The sequence below is a fragment of the Schistocerca gregaria genome, chromosome 7 (assembly GCF_023897955.1).
Source record: "Schistocerca gregaria isolate iqSchGreg1 chromosome 7, iqSchGreg1.2, whole genome shotgun sequence".
Taxonomy (NCBI): Eukaryota; Metazoa; Arthropoda; class Insecta; order Orthoptera; family Acrididae; genus Schistocerca; species Schistocerca gregaria.
The window spans coordinates 401,562,860-401,580,003 of NC_064926.1; the positions used below are offsets into that span (position 1 = coordinate 401,562,860).

The window sequence follows — 17,144 nt, forward strand, 5'->3', positions numbered from 1 at the left end:
TGTTATGTAACACATTTTCGCTAGAGGGTGTGATTTTAGAATTATTCATGAAAAATGAATAAAAGTGATATTAATTGTGTTCTGTCGTAGGGATCATTTGAAATAGATCAGATGTCCACATGAAGTTTTTTGTTCAGAATCAAACAGTGGAAAATCTAGGATGGAATGATAGTATTATGAAAGGGATAGGTTTCACCTCACCATATAGTGGACTTAACATCTGCACTTTGTTCAGAATCACTAATAAACCCCTCGAAACATGTATCTTTCCTCCTGACTCACCCTATATCTACATACGGTATCTTTCACAGTCCACTAGACAAATGTATCTTAAGATATGCATTATGGATGGAATCATACTTAGAAATTTTAAAAAAAGTTTCGTAAGTCCCCTTAAATTTGACTAGATACATCAGGTAAAAGGTTGGAGGAAGGTGAGGGCATAAGGACCATGTCAGGTTAATCACTGTTATAATCAGCATTATGTTTTTAATATATGTGCGAATTTTTTTCTCTGTTATCATTATATAGCTGATGAAAAAAGTATGTGTATTGAAAAAGGAATACTAATACAAAATCCTAAAAAAATGATATATGTTTTGAATGTACAACTATTTTCTGTTTGGTGAAAAGCTCTCAGGTTTCTAGCCAGTGTCATTGTTAAAGTACTGCAACATTTCAATGAGTGTCATCCTCGTCATCTTCTGGCAAAGTGTCAAGATATGTGGATGCCGTGATTATAGGGTCAAGTGTCCTCCCGCCTCCCCCCCCCCCCCCCCCCTCCTCCTCCCCCTAGCTGTAGGTGGCTGTGTGCTCTCTGGACCCCAGGCAGGAAGGGGTTGAGGTTGCAGTGATGGGGCTAGTAGGTGCTCCATTTGCATCTCTGTGTGGTCATTCTGGTTGTGTCTTGCAGTTGGATGGTACTGGTTGCACTCTTATCATATTGCAGCTAATCCCAGATGCCAAGTTGCACTAAGCTGATATCCTTCATCTCTGTTGACAAAATGTCATGAACCGTATTTCAATGGATTACTTTATGATGCTTTCTCAATGGCTGGTTGCTCAGCAGAGCACCTTGGTGTTCTGGAAGTCAAGGTGTGGTCTTCCTTGAAGATATGCTCTGCTATCAGTGATTTTTCTGTCTGTCCCAGGGGCACATGCCTGATTTGCTCGTTGCAACATTTCCAAATACAGTGCTGTGTTTTCTTGATGTACTGTTGGCCACATCACAGATGATGCTATAAATTCCTGGTACAATCATTTTAATAAGTTTTCACAGAGCCTAGATGCTCTTTCATCTTCATTGGTTATCAGAAGACAGTTTGCATGTTGGATTTTTTTAATAGTCTTGCAACTTCTTGAGAGTAACCCAGGTGCAGAAGGCAAGCATACCTCTTGTCTTGTTCTTCTTCTTCTTCCCAGTTTCCAGCATCTTATCTCTTTTTGAATACCCTATTAATTTGCCCTTCTTTGTACCCATTTTTGCAGAATACTTCCTTCAGGTGCTGTAGTTGGTTGAGAAGGTTTTCTTTATCACAGGTGATGTACACTCTAAAAACCATCTTCCAACCACTACTGAAGTTGAAAGAGTTGCTGGCCTCTGCAAAAGACCTATTAAAAGTGAATGTAGCAAGAGTATACACCATCACTTGGCAAACACAATGCTGTATTTCGAAAGGCTATGAAGAGCACATCAGGCTTGTGCACCTGGGGCAGACAGAAAACTCAGAAATACCACACAAGGAAGACCACACCTCGACTTCCAGAATACCAAGGTGCTTTGCCGAACAGTTGCCTCTTGGGACAATGTCACGAAGGAAGCCATTGAAATATGGGTTCACAACAATCTTGTCAACAGAGATGAAGAACACCAACTAAATGTCCATTGAATCCAGCCTTAGCAGCAATAAGACAATAATGTGACAAACCCATTCAACTTGCAAGACACATCCAGAATGCTCGCAGAGAAATTTGAGTGGAGGGCCCACTGCCCCTACCACTGCAGCCTCACAGCCCTACACAGCTGTCAACCAGACACTACATGGCCACCTGTAGCCAGGTGGAGGGCACCACACTACTGGTGTAAGTATACAGTATCTGCTTATCTCAACAGCTTCTGCATATCTCACTTAATCTCACACTTCACCAGAAGATTATGAGTGTGACATTCATTGAAATGTCGTGGTATTTTAACACTGCCTCCCTGGTTGGTACCCGAGAGCAAGAGCTTTGACCAACAGTACATGCCGAGAGAGCCTACATTCTCAGATTTCTGTTTATTTTTATTGTGAACATGTATTACTATTGCTTGGCCTCACAGTTTCATTCTGTCCACAGTATCTGGTTCATACACCTACCAAGCTATGTTATGATGTATCGAAGCAAAGCAGCTACTTGTCTACGTACTGCTTATGAGGTCTTAGTAAAAATACAGAAAATGAAGTTGCAGCCTATGGATGAGGTATGTTACAACTTTTTGCAATTGCTAGGCAACTCTTTCATATTCTTCAGAGTCTTTGTCAACAATAAAAAATTGTGAATGTATGTTCATAGTTTTCGGGACTGTTGGTTCGTTACTCAGAGAAGATGAATTGTTAGAAGAGGGTGTGGAGGGGGGAACTAAGACCCCAGAATGAGAAGAACCTGTCTATTGCGTATTCCAACCAGGTGGATACTTCTCATTCTCTGGCCTCTTACACCCACCATCGTGACCTTCCAAATATTTTTTTTCTGTGGATGACAGTAATGGTTTCATAAACTCAGAACTGGAATTTCACTTTATATACAGGGTATCTTAGAAGCAAAATAAAAAGTATACCACTCAAATGTTGTTTAGCTGTCAGGGCGATATCAGTCAGCATTGTTGCCTTTTCTAGTAACTACATTCATTATGAAGATACGGACAGCAGTACATCTTTCTTGAAATAGCACTCTATATTTTTTATTCAATATACCACTGTCTGTCTCCTCAATACCAGTTCAAAAATATATCACAGTGTACCATCCACAAAAACATGACTATATTAAAAACAGAACACAAAAGTCACCTGCACTTCCTGTATTAGAAAACACACAGTTAAAGTGCTCAGGGTAAAAAACACCACAAAAGGCAATAAAACATCTGAAACTTCCTGGCAGATTAAAACTGTGTGCCCGACCGAGTCTCGAACTCGGGACCTTTGCCTTTCGCAGGCAAGTGCTCTACGATCTGAGCTACCGAAGCACGACTCATGCCCGGTGCCAAGTTTTTGTCTCGGTTGGGCACACAGTTTTAATCTGCCAGGAAGTTGCATATCAGTGCACACTCCGCTGCAGAGTGAAAATCTCAATCTGGAATAAAACATCTGTTTTGAAGGTGGGTTCTTGTCAGGATAGTTTTCTCTGTAGAGTTCCTCTTCCTTAGTTACATTACAGCTACCTTCAACCACAATGTTGTAACGATTCGGTTCTTAATTGAAGGCTACCTTAGCTGTACGCTATATATCATTCAAATAACAACGGGTATCTGTATTGTAAATAAAACATTGCAGTTACTGTTCTGTTAACTTACATGCTCCATAGATGAATAGCATTTCTACCGTTTTTCCATTTGGTGTATGTTGCACTAGCACAGACATTTAACTTAGGATGGTTAACTGAGATACAGTTGTGCACTTTCCTTGTATTTCCATTTGTTTACTGTCAACTGCAACAAGTGGATGAGTTACTTTGCCCGGTTACCTGCACTGTGAACTAGTACAGGAGAGTCAGTAAGTTTTGTGACACATCTTGAATAGGTTTTGATGGAGGAAGTGTAGTACTGAATAAAACATATATGGTGCTATTTAAAAAAGACTCATTGCTGTTTATCTCTTCATAACAAAGAAATTTTTCAAGGAAGGTAATGATGCTGATTAATTTTACCCTGGTAGCTAAACAACATTTGTTTCAAAGATTCTGTAATTTGCTTCTGTACAAAAAGTTTTTGGGTGGGGCTGGTCAGATGTTTTATAACTGTTTCACAGGCAACATGTGCTTGTTAAGGTGGAGAAAGAGTGTATCATAGAATAGTAAGATGGATGGGAAGAGAAGAGAGAATAAAATTCATTACCATAAGTTAAGCCTAACCACCTATGTTAAAAGAGTCATTATTTTTGCTTGTAATAATTTCTTTTTATCACTTTCTGTATTAGTGTAGCTCCATTTAAAAATAATTTCTCTAGATGGATCCATTTACTTTCCGTTTACCCTATTTCATTCACATAATTGTAAGATGGTATGAAAGAGAATCTTTCCAATATATCACACAAACCCTGTGTATTGGCGTGTTGAGAAATCCAGGATGGCTGTATAGCAGATAAATACTGTAAAATATTTTCATCAGTCTATCTTATCTTTATTGTTCTAACTCTTTTACACTTACTCCCTACAGTTTTTATTTGAACCCTCTCAATACCGTAAATGTCTGCTTCATTCTGCCTCCCCTCCCAACATAAATGATTTTCACTCACTGTGTTGACAGCATTGTCACTGTGATAGCTTAAAATTGTTAATAAACACTTGCAGCAAATTTTGTTTTCAGAAATGTTAGTAATTTTCTTTTGAAAATCGTGTTTAATACTCAGTGACTTTTATTCACCTGTTTATTTCTTTTGCTTTCCATCTATTCACTGTCTTCAACTGCATGAAATCCAAAAACTCCTCAACTTGTTCCACGACTTCAATCTTAAATACCACTATTTTCTTTCTAATGGTTTGGCTGTACATTATTTAAGTTCTGTTATAATCGATTCTTGACAGTGGGAGGAAGAAGATAGTTTGCTACTCACCATAAAGATTACACATTGATTTGCAGAAAGGCACAATGAAAACACTGTTACACACTTAACTTTTCGCCAAAGCCTTCCTCAGAAAAGGAAACACATACACATTCATTCTCAGTTCATACACACTTGACTGCAATCTCTGGCAGCTCAGAGCAGAAGATCAGCTGCCATGTTGAATGGAAGTAGCAGTATGGAGGGAGCAGGAAAGGGGAAGGGATAGCAGCATACAGGTGGAAGGAAGAGAAGAGCACTGTCTGGTGGAGTGTGCAGGAACTACACTGGTGTCAAAAATTACAGCAACAAACTGCTGTTTTCCCATCCTGTGTTTAATTCATGATACGATCATACAAACTGTCAACCAGATGTCCATATGATCATATTCTGCACAGAATATGGTATTCCGGTCAATGGACAACCATGCCAACAATAATGTCAGGACACCTATGAAACAAGGTGTAATTTGCTGGGTAGCCCCACATCCACAATCTTTGTGAACACAGTCACAGACAGTGCAGTGTGGCACAGAGCAGATGCCTACCAGAATGTCTGCTGTGGAGGACCAGAGATAGAAAAGAAGCGGGACAGTCGCAGACTGATGCGGCTCGATAGCTTAGTGTGCATCATTCTGTTGTTTCTCAAATGTGACAACAGTGTATATGGAGCAAAACTGTATCCCAAAGACCAGGGCCAAGCCGACCACTTGTGACTTCAGAAGAGAGAACCGTTATTTGACTGTAAGGGCATGACAGTACCACCTTAGTACTGCACAGCAACTGGCATGTGAATTCGCAGCATCCACTGGATGTGTTGTATCGAGGCAAATGGTGTGCAGAAGGCTGTGGCAGAATGGCCTTTGTTGTTGGAGACCTGCTGTATGTCTACCTCTGATGTGTCTTCACAGAGGAAATATCTAGAATGGAGTCATCAACATGCTACCTGGGCAGTCAAACAGTGAGCCAGTGTTGCCATCACAGATGAGACATGATTTAGTCAGGAGAGTGATTCTCAATGGGTTTGCATCTGAATGGAATGTGGAACACGATTTCGTGACCCAAACATTGTGGAATGAGCCGATATCGAGGAGGATCTCTAATAGTGTGGGCAGGGATTATGTTGAACACTCGAACCCCTCTTCGTGAAATTGTATGGGTGAATCAACTAGGTTTAACTGCTGTCAGGTATTGTGACAAGATCTTGGGACCTCATTTGTGGTTGTTGCGAAGTGCTACGGACAAGGACTTCGTATTGATGGACGATAATGTTTGACCTTTACAGCACGGGTGGTTGATGTTTTCTAGGAAACATAAAATATTGCACGCATGGTGTGGCCTGCTCACTCTTCTGATTTGAATCCCTTGAGTCATGTCTGGGATGCACTAAGGAGCTGGCTTGCGTCACATCAGTGTCCACCAGCCACTCTCCAGGACTGCAAGCAGCTCTGCAGGAAGAATGGGTGTTATTGCCTCAACGTGAGACTGATGGCATTATTCTCAGCATGCCCTGTCGTTGTCTGGCCTGTATTGCTGCCAGGGGTGGTCACACCCCATAGTGAGCACATTAACCAGTTGTTGGAACGTGTATGCAAATTCATTAAGTTGGAAAGAACAAAGAACATCTTTGTCTACCATTATACATGTTGTAGTTGTGTATGTTCTGTGTTCTTTACATTATTTTTACTTTACTATTGTGTATTTATACTGTTTTGAAGCAAAATAAAACCAACCTTGTAAAATTTCCATATGTTGCCTTAATTTTGGATGCCATTATAGATAGAGGCATGATAAGACTGCCACCAGACACAGTGCCGGGAGGCTGTGGAGGTGAGACAGAGGTAACAATCAGTCCCTCCTTAAAGCCGTAGGTCCTTCGCAGAATCTCTCTCTTGAAACAAATTTCACATCATACTCCAATGACACCCCATGCTCCCATCATCTGCATGCTGCCCAAAATCCACCCAACCCAAAAATCCTGGATGCCCCAATGTAGCTGGTTATTGTGCTCCCACTGAAAGAATTGCAGCCCTCATTGACCAACACCTCCAAACAGTTGCCCATAATCTATCGTCCCATATGAAAATACCAACCACTTCCTTCACTGACTGTCCACTGTCCCCACCCCTTTACCCCTTGGACCCCTACATGTCCCTGTTGATGCCATTTCCCTGCACACCAACATTCCCATTCCCATAGTTGTGCTGCTATTAAACAGTTACCTTTCCCAATGTCCTTCAGACTCCAAACTTACTACCTCATTCCTAACCCACAACTACTACTTCTTTGAAGGGAAGGAATATAAACAAATCCATGGCACAGTCTTGGGCACCTGTGTGTCGGCTTCCCTGTGCCAACCTTTTTATGGGCTATCTAGAGGAGAACTTCCTAGCCTCTGTAATATTAAGTGGTGAAAATGTTTTTGTGTGGTGAAGTTTGGGATGTGTATCGTTGCTTAACACACGAAAATCTTACACCAAATAAATAACACACATCTTGCACCGGGGTGTTGCATCTTAATGCTGCTGTAGGTTCATCTTGATGTTACTGCATCACCACTCAGGAATCGTGCAATGGTAGAAATAAGCCCCAGGAATTTGTGTTTACAAAGAGTTTTATTTTGCACGCTAGATGTTCGGCGGCAAACTAAGACTGATCTCAAACTGCACTGAACTGGACCAAGACTGACTTATGGTGGCGAACAAGTCGCCTCTATTTATATGATTTTAAACAATTACTGACATTGTTACATATTAAATTTACATATTTAACAATTAAAACTTTTACATACATCTTCCCAAATTACGTAGAAATTTACATGAAATAAAAGTGGGTAATTTCATACAAAGACAGGAAAGAATCTGTTTTTATTAAGGCTATAAATTACATGTTTTCTCATTGCAACAATATATTCCGTTAACTTGCATATATTACTTTACTTACTTGAAGGATAAACACCCTATCATTTTCAGGTGAACAGACGGATTAGTTTTATTGAATGAAAGGCCTAGATTCAATTAATTACATTTTGTATGAGTAAAACTTTACATTTCTATATAGTCGTAATTACAATTCCACTTACTAACACCAATTAAAACATGAGTGTGCTTAATTTTGACTGAAAAAATTATTATGCCTTATTAGGGATACAATTTGTTTTTAGCTTGAATACATAAAATAGCTGTCTTTTGATAACTAGAAATATCAGAATTTTAAATGTTAATTACTTCATAATTACAATAGCAATTTTATTCCTACCATGTGCCTGAAGTTTGTATGATGTACAAATTGTGATGGTACATCAGCTTTTAATCCAATGTGTTTCCTTTATTCTGCAATATAAACAATGTCAGATGAGACTGGAAAAGGATACGGGATACCAAAAATGGTTGTGATATTACACCTCCCAAAACACCAAATCCTAGTCTGGTTCAGGTTCATTGACAGTATCAACATAATATGTTTGATTTCAGTGGCTGCTTCTCACTCTAGGCCACATGGATCCTCCCCTCCTTCACCAGATTTTCTGAACTGTGCAATTGTGAGGTATCCTTACAACACTTTCTCCACTCTTGAAATTATCCTGGCCTCAGCCTTCGGTAACCTACTACCCCCAACCTTACAGCCAACAGTTTCCATGTGCCGTCCCTACTCACAGCCCCACAGCCTTCCAATGCTGTGTCTGGTGGCAGTCTTGTCGTGCCTCCTTTTAGTTCCTGCATGCTCTTCTCTCCCATACCCTGCTGTTCCATCTCTTCCCCTTCCCTGCTCCCTCCACATTGCTGCTTTCATTCCACTTGACAGTTCCATTCTGGTCCGAGCTGTCAGAGATGGCAGTCATATGTGCATGACGTGTGCTTGCCTGTGTGTGTGTGTGTGTGTGTGTGTGTGTGTGTGTGTGTGTGTCCTTCCTTTTCTGAAAAAGGCTTTGGCCAAAAGCCCATTTCTGAAGAAGGCTTTGGCCAAAAGCTAAGTGTGTAACAGCCTTTTGGTTGTGCCTGTCTGCAACCCAAAAGGTCATCTTTTATGGTGAATAGCAATCTATCCTTTTCCATATATTGCTGATATTCAAACCTGTTATATTAAGTTCTTCCTTTGTTTATGGTAGGTTGCCTGTACTAGAGGCAAACACTACATGATCTTCAGCAAAATAAAGGTGTTTAGCATATGCTAAATTAACCTGCATTCATTTTTCATTTTCCCAGTTTCAGGATTTGAAAACTTCCTTCAGGGCTACTGAGAATAGTTTCAGATCACTGGAATCTCCTTCCATGTCTCCTCCTTTTAATTGTGAATTTTTCACTATCTTAATGAAGTCAAGTGGTGGCTGTAGCATTGAGTATTGACATATATGTATGTTTCCATATACTAACATAGGTTGAATCAGTGCTGTATTTCTTAAAGGATGTTAGTGCAGATTTGTTCAAAACTGAATGAAAAGCACCCTCAAAATCTGCAAATAACAGACAAGAGAAGAGATTTGTATCAGTTGGTCTTTTTCGTAATTTCTTTCATGAGCTGCAAGTGTTCCATTGTACTTTATCTACTTATAAAGCAAATTTCCTCCATTTTATGATGAAAAACTAATTTTTTTCTGTGTGATTGGATGATAAATTTAGTGGATATCTTGAGCTAGCAGATACAAGGCATTTATTATTTAGTTTTTTTATGTCATGTTTGTCTCTTCTTGTGAAGTACAATAATTACATCACTGTTACAGTTTTAGGTAATTTTCTTTTTCCACAAATATTTTCATTATTGTTTCTAATTTTTTTTGCAAGTTTTCTCCTTAATCCATAGTGACATTGACTAGATAATTGATGGAAAATGGAAGGTACTACCAGCTACAAAAAATCACTAAAAAGAGAAACTCATTCTGTAATTCAAGGCAAGATGAACACACACAGTTATTTTGTATTTTGTTATTAGAAATTTCATGATGGAGAATTAACAAAAATTAGAAAGACAACACACACTTGCCAGTAAATGATGGGTGATGCATAGACACATTCAAAAAATCAGATCATTGCTCCAGCTTTCAAACTGTTCTTGTTAAACACACACACACACACACACACACACACACACACACACACACACACACACTTAAAAACTAATGTAGTAATGTAAACTTAGAAACTAAGGTGACAGTGTACTTTCTGATCTCTTCACTGTGTTTATATGCCACCTACCATTCATCAGCATGTGAATTGCTGTCTTTGTTATTTAATTTTTTGTGTATATTATACATTAGCAGTATCACTGATAGTTGAAATGTGGTTGTGGAGTTAAGGAAGTGTGATTCATGACATTAGACTTACTTTTTACTTTTAAATCACGAGAGGCAGAAACTGGTAACTGTTTTACTGATTAATTTGTTTGAGTCTTTTTCCTTTTATGTGTGTTTCAGGTTTGTTACCGTGTGATGATGCAGCTGTGTGGTGTGTACAGCCAACCAGTCCTTGCAGTGAAACTGCTTTTTCAGATGAAACGAAGTGGTATACAGCCAAATGCTATTACATACGGCTTTTATAACAGAGCTGTATTGGAGGCCACTTGGCCCTCAGACTGCACTAATTCTAGTCAGCTGCTGTGGAACAAGTTAAGGTTTGTGCAACTTTGAGGTATAGACTGAGGAATAGTGTGAAATACTGTCTGTTATATTCTATGTTTATATATACGTATAATCTTATATGAGGTTACTGTTTTAGCCGTGATAGTGTGTGGGATGAATTACTGTTGGAAGCCTCCATATGGTATAAAATGTCACTAATTTTATCTTGTTTTGTGAGACATTTGTAGGAGGGAACAATATGATGACGAATGTACACTGCTGTAATTTCAACACTGAATCACACTGTGATGCACAATACCTCTCTTGTAATATTTTGCACTGGTCTTGGCTGAGCTATTGATGCTTTTTCAATTACTAAACAAACATGTGCTCTGCTCTTTTGATTTTTGCTATTTCTACCATCAGTCCTACGTGGTAAAGGTCCCAGACTGAAAGTACTAGTCAGGTATTGGTCAAATGAGGGTTTTGTTAGCTATCTCCTTCCTGAGGATTCTTCCATTGAATCTGCCTGTCTCTCTTATTATTATTGTTATATGGTTGTTCACTTTAAATCACTTCATATGCATGCTAAAATCAAACAGTGGAAACTCCAGATAACAATATCAACTACGTAGGAAAAGATAGATTTCTACTAATGATAAAGAAGCGACGTGTCTTCTTTATGGTAAGTAGAATTCTATTTTTTCCTGCATTGTTTGTATGCGTGCTTAGATATGTAATGTAAGTGACTGAGTCCAGTGAGTGTTTGGCAATCGTAATCAAATAATAATGGATCTTTCTACCTATTAATGTGCAACATGTTACATTCGTTTCTGTTGTGGGTTAATCTCCAACCCCAGCCCAAGGTGCCAGTGTTATCCCTGCATTTTGTTACAGCTATCAAGCATTGTGATTTCTCTGTATACAACAGTGTTATTCACTAACACTTCATGAAAATCTGTAGTTATGTGCACACTGTTCACAATCATAGTTGAAAATGGAAATGATCTATGCAGTTTTCCAATTGCTTGGCAAACTTCATTCCTTCAGTGCATATAACAGACTGCTGTTAAAAGTGAGGAGAAAGTTCGTTTGCATTCTGTGTGTAAATTCATATAGATGTTCCATCAGGTGCAACTGCCTTTCTTTTGTTGAGCAATTTTAGGTAATTTTCTATCCCATGGTGACTAATCTAAAGATCTGCCAATTTGGTGTTGGTAATATCTTTAAATGGAAGAACCATGGTACAACCTTTGTCAGTGAAACAATTTCAGAAAACAAAAATTGATATTTCAGCCTTCTCTCTGGCATCATCTGTTTCAGTGCGGTGATGGATAGTAAGTGACTTAGCAGATGGATTTGATCGGTGTACAATAATATTATTTTTCCATTGATACTCATCATTTCTATGTCAGAGATAAATATTTTGTTGATGGCTCAAGCATTTGGAGCTGTATCACATTATTGCAAAGTAGGGTTCATCAATATGTGAGTTGGGGTGGCAATCTATAAAACATAGACATTTAGCGGAGATGCGAGCCGCGATAGGCACGATAAAAAGGTTCACACAATTATAGCTTTCGGCCATTAATGCCTTTGTCAGCAGTAGACACACACGCGCGCGCACACACACACACACACACACACACACACACACACACACACACACACACACACACACACACAACTTGCACACACGTCTGCAGTCTCGGAGAACTGAAACCACACTCAGTTCTCCGTGACTGCAGACATGTGTGCAAGTTGTGTGTGTGTGTGTGTGTGTGTGTGTGTGTGTGTGTGTGTGTGTGTGTGTGTGTGTGTGCGTGTGTGTGTGGACAAGTAGTCTGAAAGTAGTTTTCTGAATTTGTGAATCCCCTGCCAAACATTTAATTGTAAACTATAGAGTAATCATGAGCTGTAGAATCCTTGTTCCTGCCACCCACTGTAATTACTTTAGTCTTCTAATCTATAGCAGGTTAAAGAACACACCGAAGTTGTAGTAGTTATTTGACAGTGTTCAAGAAATGTCTTCACATTAACTTGCCCTGTCTATTTACTGTCAGCAGTATTTAACTTTAACGTCATATGCCCTCATAAAGAAAATATGTTGTGTGGAGATGCAAGTAAATATTCATGCTTAGTAACCAACAGAGCTACATTGCAAAGGAAACCTGAGAAATCCAATATGTGGTTGTAAGCGGGGAAAATAAGTAAACTTGTTTGTCGAAAGGTGATAGAATATATCATATGATGATGGAATATATTTAAATTAAAATCATCCACTCCCTTTTCTCTACCTTCATCCCCCTAGCTCACTTAACTATCAACTGTTGAATCTTCACCTCTACTCTTATTTATTGAATACGTGAGGACAATCTTTTTGAACACCAAATGTTGCCCTAATGAATCTCCTCCATTTTGGGTGCCATGGAATATTTTTTAATTACTCTAATTAATATTCACACATGATGTTGATGCCATCAGCACTTTATGCTATTCTACTTGAAACAAGTTAGCTTTGTCAACCAAATCAGCTTCAAAATGAATTAAGGTTGACCAGTTTTGTAATTGACCTCACTTTAGGAGAACAATGTTAAAGTATTGGATTTAGTCAACTAATGTTTCAAGAACAGTTTACAGTATTGTAAAACATTGCCAGTTTTTTGTTTTGTACTTTTATCTTTTCATTAATAAACAAACCATTTCAATAAAATTCTTATGGATGCATGGCTGTGTCGTTATGTAAATAAAAATTCCAGTATTTTGTCCACTGTCATGAGCATCCTTCAATGGATGGATCACATACAACATGTCACTACAGTTGCACAGGGGGTCTCAGCACAGCTATCACAAATTTTCAGAAGAGATAGAGGACACCTAGATGATGGAAAATCACAGAGCAACGTATGGTCATAAATGTATTCCTGGCATAGTAGGGATGACATAAAATGCAAGAAAGGAAGGACATTGAAAGGGTGAGAAAACATGTTTATTATGCTTAATACAGCTAAAATGCTGGAATGACTTTAGCTGATGTATGCAGTAGATGGCTGCAACATTATATGCGTGATCATCGTGACCACACTCGCTGTGAAGCTTCGCTTTGTCTGCCAACACAGTGGCACCTTACACAAATGTGGAGCTGACAGATATACAGGTACATCTGGTATATAAACCCGCTCATGCAGTGAGTGAAGCGCACAGCAGCTGTACACTCATTGTTACCCCATGAGGTAAACTCCCAGCCACATGTTCTTTGCACACACAGACAGGAGGTTGTCCAAAAGGGAATCCTTCAATGAATGGAGATAACAAGGTAAGCAAACACCTGACAATAGTAGCCAGAAAGGAGACTGTGCTAGGGCTGATACACAACAATCCTGGTGTCAGTACAGGCAGTGTCTGGCAGATTCTGCATGACAACTTCATGTGCCAGTACTACATCCACTGTGCTAGCCCGTTCTTGTTACCCCAACATTTGACATCTTTCTTCAGGAAGTATTGTTGCAGCTATTGAACAACACACACATTCCCATTGTGAAGTGTCCTGCATTATGGTTGCAGCATGATGAGGCCCCCTACATTACAGTCTTGATGTGCGTCACCATCTGAGTGCAATGTAACATCATCATTGGATCAACCAGAGTGATCAGGTGCATTGGCATCGGCAGACCCCACTTGCCTTGATTACTTCCTCTATGGATACACCAAGACATTGGTGTACAATACTCCCCTTAACAGTGCTGAGAACCTCGTTGCGCACATTATGGCAACTGCCGGGGATGTCTGGAACACATCCAGTATTTCCCAGAACACTAGGTCCTCCATGCACCAGAGATGTGAAGCATGCAGCATGGTCCGGGGTCGTAATTTTGAACACCTTCTTGGATGATGTTCATTGTCCATTATTGTTCTTACTACTCGGTTTCTTCTGTACTACACATAATAAACAATTTTTCTCAGCCTACTCGATTCCTTGTTTTCTTGTGTTTTTATGGCGTCACTACAGCGCTGAGCTGAAACACCCTTTATATGTTCAGAGGGCACATACCTCATAATGTATTACGTGGTCCCTATACCTCCAGATTTCAGATGACATGGGCAGTAAAGTTTGGAAGGTAGGAGACGAGATACTGGCAGAAGTAAAGCTGTGAGTACCGGGCGTGAGTCGTGCTTCGGTAGCTCAGATGGTAGAGCACTTGCCCGCGAAAGGCAAAGGTTCCGAGTTCGAGTCTCGGTTGGGCACACAGTTTTAATCTGCCAGGAAGTTTCATATCAGCGCACACTCCGCTGCAGAGTGAAAATCTCATTCTGATACAGAATATTGTCTAGCTATTGTAAAGTGTTGCCATGTGCTGTTCCATAGTAAAGTGATACATCTCTTGATGAGTAATGATGAACAGCTCCTGCCTCGTCGCAGGCAATGCCAGATGCTTCTTCCACTCCTCATAGAAGGACAAGGCTTAGTACATTACGGAGTGGAGTAAGGAAAGCAGTAATGTTGCTGAATGTTGCGAGCAAGAATAGTGTGTTACTTCGTCCTCTTTGCCGGCTGACGAGACGAATTGTGGCATACACAAGGCCAAGTTTCAGCTCTGTGAAAAGAATTTGCATATTGCACAAAGGGAATCCTGGGAAATCACCAGAAACTCCTGGCACAGTGTCTTAAATTTCAGTTCAAGTTTTTCTTCTGGACAGTCTTTGTCTGAATTACTTTAAAGTGATCGTTTTGTTTTGTGTGTAAAAGAATTTCTTGTCAATGAGTAGGTAGATCAATATGCAATAACAATGAGTGTTTAGAAGTAGTCCTCATGTAGCCTGCAGGCTCAGGTTTTAACCTGCTATGACAAAGATATTGGGTACCAACCACATTGCATATCAGATGTGTGTTTGGGGTTATGCATATTCACAGAGCTGTAGTTCCCCTGACTATATAGTCTTTTGTGATAGAAATTATTGCCATCACTAACTTCATTCAGTTACATGAGGCTGCATCATCTGATACCTGGGGCCATAGTTTACACAGCAGTTTGAGTGATTTTAAAAAGTTGAAGACTCCCTGTGGGACATCTTGTTACTTGTAACTGTAGATTCTGCATAAAATTGAATTCTACTTTCTGATATTTTTTGTTCTCTTTCACGTAGGTCAGGATCTACTGGGAAAATCCAGGTTGAAAACTTTGACAGGGATGTCTTGAGACAAACAATGGAAGCCTTCTACTTGATCCAGAAGTTTGCTCCCAGTCTGTGGAAACTTTGACCAGTTTGTCGTTGTATTCTTCAGTCCTGAGACTGGTTTGATGCAGCTCTCCATGCTACCCTATCCTGTGCAAGCTGCTTCATCTCCCAATACTTACTGCAACCTACATCCTTCTGAATCTGCTTAGTGTATTCATCTCTTGGTCTCCCTCTACGGTTTTTACCCTCCACGCTGCCCTCCAATGCTAAATTTGTGATCCCTTGATGTCTCAGAATATGTCCTACCAACTGGTCCCTTCTTCTTGTCAAGTTGTGCCACAAACTCCTCTTCTCCCCAATCCTGTTCAATAACTCCTCATTAGTTATGTGATCTACCCATCTAATCTTCAGCATTCTTCGGTAGCACAACATTTCGAAAGCTTCCATTCTCTTATCGTCCAGACTATTTATTGTCCATGTTTCACTTCCATACATGGCTACACTCCATACAAATATTTTCAGAAAAGACTTCCTGACATTAAATCAATACTCGATGTTAACAAATTTCTCTTCTTGAGAAACACTTTCCTTGCCATTGCCAGTCTATATTTTATATCCTCTCTACTCTGACCATCATCAGCTATTTTGCTCCCCAAATAGCAAAACTCATCTACTACTTTAAGTGTCTCATTTCCTAATCTAATTCCCTCAGCATCACCCGACTTAATTCGACTACATTCCCTTATCTTAGTTTTGCTTTTGTTGATGTTCATCTTATATCCACCTTTAAAGACACTGTCCATTCCGTTCAACTGCTCTTCCAAGTCCTTTGCTGTCTCTGACAGAATTACAATGTCATCGGCGAACCTCAAAGTTTTTATTTCTTCTACATGGATTTTAACACCTACTGCGAACTTTTCTTTTGTTTCCTTTATTGCTTGCTCAATATACAGATTGAATAACTTCGAGGATAGGCTACAACCCTGTGTCACTCCCTTCCCAACCACTGTTTCCCTTTCATATCCCTCAACTCTTATAACTGCCATCTGGTTTCTGTACAAATTGTAAATAGCCTGTCGCTCCCTATATTTTACCCCTGCCACCTTCAGAATTTGAGAGAGAGTATTCCCATGTACATTGTCAAAAGCTTTCTCAAAGTCTACAAATGCTAGAAATGTAGGTTTGCCTTTCCTTAATCTATCTTCTAAGATAAGTCGTAGGGTCAGTATTGCCTCACGTGTTCCAATATTTATAGGGAATCCAAACTGATCTTCCCTAAGCCACAGATATATTCAGTGTGAATGAAACTTTAATAGAGTTGAATGTTGGCAGAAGAATGATGATGCCAGTGTTATGGCATGGTGTTTAGCCTCCTCTAAAAGATTTATCACTGGAGGTTTTGGATCAAGGAAGGGGGTTGTCAGGGACACCCAACTAAAATTCTGAGGTAAATCCACAAAAAGTGATTACTATAGTCAAATGAACACTGGAAACTTTGAAAGGTGGTTTGCTAGTATGGTTCTCCCAAATCATCTTGTGGTGACGGACAGTGCTGTGTGACAGACAGGTGGGTGCTGGAATGGCCACAGAAGAGGCATGTTACTTGTAATGAGACCA

The 17,144-nt window shown here is 39.6% G+C and overlaps 1 protein-coding gene across 4 annotated transcripts in view; it reads left to right on the forward strand.

Moving 5' to 3' along the window:
• Positions 1–17,144, forward strand: part of LOC126281424 (DENN domain-containing protein Crag) — a 292,659-nt gene that overhangs the window by 100,610 nt on the left and 174,905 nt on the right. For all 4 annotated transcript variants that reach the window (XM_049980371.1, XM_049980368.1, XM_049980369.1 and 1 more), the window contains exons 15-16: positions 2,338–2,461; positions 10,206–10,402. In XM_049980371.1, coding sequence (XP_049836328.1) covers positions 2,338–2,461; positions 10,206–10,402 — 321 coding nt within the window. The remainder of the gene's footprint in view (positions 1–2,337; positions 2,462–10,205; positions 10,403–17,144) is intronic.